At 46.3% G+C, this 2,339-nt stretch overlaps 1 protein-coding gene across 1 annotated transcript; it reads left to right on the top strand.

The window, feature by feature from the left end:
- Window positions 1-269: 269 nt before the first annotated feature.
- LOC121798515 lies at window positions 270-1,825 on the top strand. The gene has a single exon (XM_042197560.1). It carries the CDS (start codon window positions 520-522, stop codon window positions 1,561-1,563), a length of 1,044 nt encoding a protein of 347 aa, XP_042053494.1. The 5' UTR covers window positions 270-519; the 3' UTR covers window positions 1,564-1,825.
- Window positions 1,826-2,339: the final 514 nt, after the last annotated feature.

Here is a 2,339-nt window from a genome sequence, read left to right as displayed (position 1 = left end):
CAAATGGACTCTAATAGTAATCTCGATCTATATTGTAATTTTCATTATAAATGTAGTATTCTCTTCGTTCCCTCATATTTGAGATGAAACTTTTGAACACGAAGTTTAAGAAAGAAATGTTGAGTGTGTTAAATAAATAGATTAAAAAAGTAAGAGAGAAAAAAAGTAGAAAAAATAAAGTAAAAAATAAATAAAATAGAAAAATAAAGTAAAAAAAGGTAAAATAACAAGAAAAATGTTATTATATATAGAAATGACTCGGGAGGTAATCCGATAATAATGACTGCAGTTTGTCTTTCATTTTTGTTGGTTTTTGTTTAAATGGGAAGGTAAGTAAAAAAAGTAAAAAAAGTAATGGGTGGTGATTGATTTTTATAAATGAAAGGAAAAAACAAGAAACATAGCAGCATCGTCAGGGCTCACACTGCATCTCCCTCGTTGTTCTGAGCGCACTCTGCTTTTCTGCTTCACAATAATTACGTCTCCATTCAATACTCTCTCTCTCTCTCTGCAACAACAATGCCTCCGCCGCCCATTCCCGCCGTCGACCCGCCGCGCTACAGCGAAGACATCGACAGCACCTGCTCCACCCCCTTCGTCAGCGCCCCCTCCAGCCCCGGCCACGGCCCCTCCGGCTACTTCTACAGCGCCCCTGCTAGCCCCATGCATTTCATTCTCACCAACACCAGATCCAAATCTCCGTCCTCTGCTGATTACGAGACCGTCTTCCTTTCCTCTGATTCCGGATCCTTCGAGTTCGAGTTCTCCTCCAGGTTTTCCCCCAACGGATACGGCGGACTCACCTCCATGACCTCTGCCGATGAGCTCTTCTTCAACGGTCAGATCCGGCCGATGAAACTGTCCTCGCACCTAGCCACGCCGCAGGATGGTTTTCCTCCGCCGTCGTTGGATCTCGCCGGTGCATCCAGCCCCAGAGGCAGAGATCCGAGGCTCCGCAGCGCGAATCGCCGAGCCAGATCCATGTCGCCGCTCCGTTTCGATCAGTGGCGCGGCGGAGGAGGATTTGATTCGCAATGTGCCTCTTCCTCCGCCGGCGTAACCGTGGAGGAGAGAGGAAGTGAAGATGTATCCGGCGAGACGACGCCGTCGTGCTCGGCGTCGTCGTCGCGGTCGTCTTCCTCAGGTAGGAACTCGAAGAAGTGGATATTCCTGAAGGATCTTCTGAATCGGAGCAAAAGCGAGGGACGAGAGCACAGCAAGGAGAGGTTCTGGTCGGCGATTTCGTTCTCGGCGGCGAAGGAGAAGAAGACGACGACGCCGCCCTCTCTGTCGCCGTCGTCCTCGCGCGACGAGAAGGCCGGACCGGAGAGGAATAAAACACCGGCGTCGAGGAAACCGGCGAACGGCGTGTGGAGGAGGCGGGCGGCGCCGTCGGCTCACGAGCTGCACTACACGGCGAGCCGAGCGCAGGCGGCGGAAATGAAGAGAAAGACGTTTTTGCCCTATCGGCCGGGGCTCCTTGGGTGCTTGGGTTTCAGCTCAAAGAGTTACGGCGCTTTCAGCGGATTTACTAGAAATCTCAACCCCATTTCTTCTCGCTGAAATCGCGCAGCACTAGTAAATTTGTGTATAGTTTGTTGCAGTGATTATTTATTTAGCGATTTCGATCTCCAGCTAGTTCGTGTTGATGTTCATGTTGATGTTCGTCTCTTTTTCTTCTGTTAATTAATTTCCAAATTAGAAAGCTTTTGTTTGATGGAGTAGGCAGATCACCTGTTTGATGATTTGTGGATAGCTTTTCATCATATGTCCTGTTTGATGATTGAACAATATGTTAAATCATTTGTCATTTTTCTTTTTGATACTCGTGTGAAACCTAAATCGTATTTGGGTTGTTTCGGTGTGCGGATGGGTCTATGGATCTTAATGTTTCATCACTTAGTATTAGTTTTATGATATGACTAATACGAGCTGTGTGTGTATTGATTGTGGCTGTGATGTCATTCTATACCGCAGTAGAATGTGAAAATGTTCGAATACATAAATTATGAATTATCTTTATAAATTATTTTAAATTGTTGAAAAAATTATGATTTTTAATTAAGTAATATAGTATGTTCCATGATTTTAAGTTTAGTCAGAAAATCATCGCATTTATCCACAACGAAAAAAAATGTTGGCATGTGTAATATAGAATTATTGATATTTTTCAAACAAAATAATTTTTGCATATTTTAGAGCATCTGTAACGACATGGGCCGGGCCGCAAATCGTGAGTCCTGGCCCGTCCCATGCATTACACGGAAGGGCGGCACGGCTCAGGCCCGTCCCGGGGCCGCGTTCCCGGCCTGGGGAGCGTCCCGCGTCCCGGCCCGGGA

The sequence above is a fragment of the Salvia splendens genome, chromosome 4 (genome assembly GCF_004379255.2).
Source record: "Salvia splendens isolate huo1 chromosome 4, SspV2, whole genome shotgun sequence".
Classification (NCBI taxonomy): domain Eukaryota; kingdom Viridiplantae; phylum Streptophyta; class Magnoliopsida; order Lamiales; family Lamiaceae; genus Salvia; species Salvia splendens.
This window is presented reverse-complemented; position numbering and strand designations above follow the sequence as displayed.

Excerpts from the sequence above, each read along its gene's own strand:
- LOC121798515 (XM_042197560.1), top strand. The coding sequence starts at position 520 with ATGCCTCCGCCGCCCATTCCCGCCGTCGACCCGCCGCGCTACAGCGAA.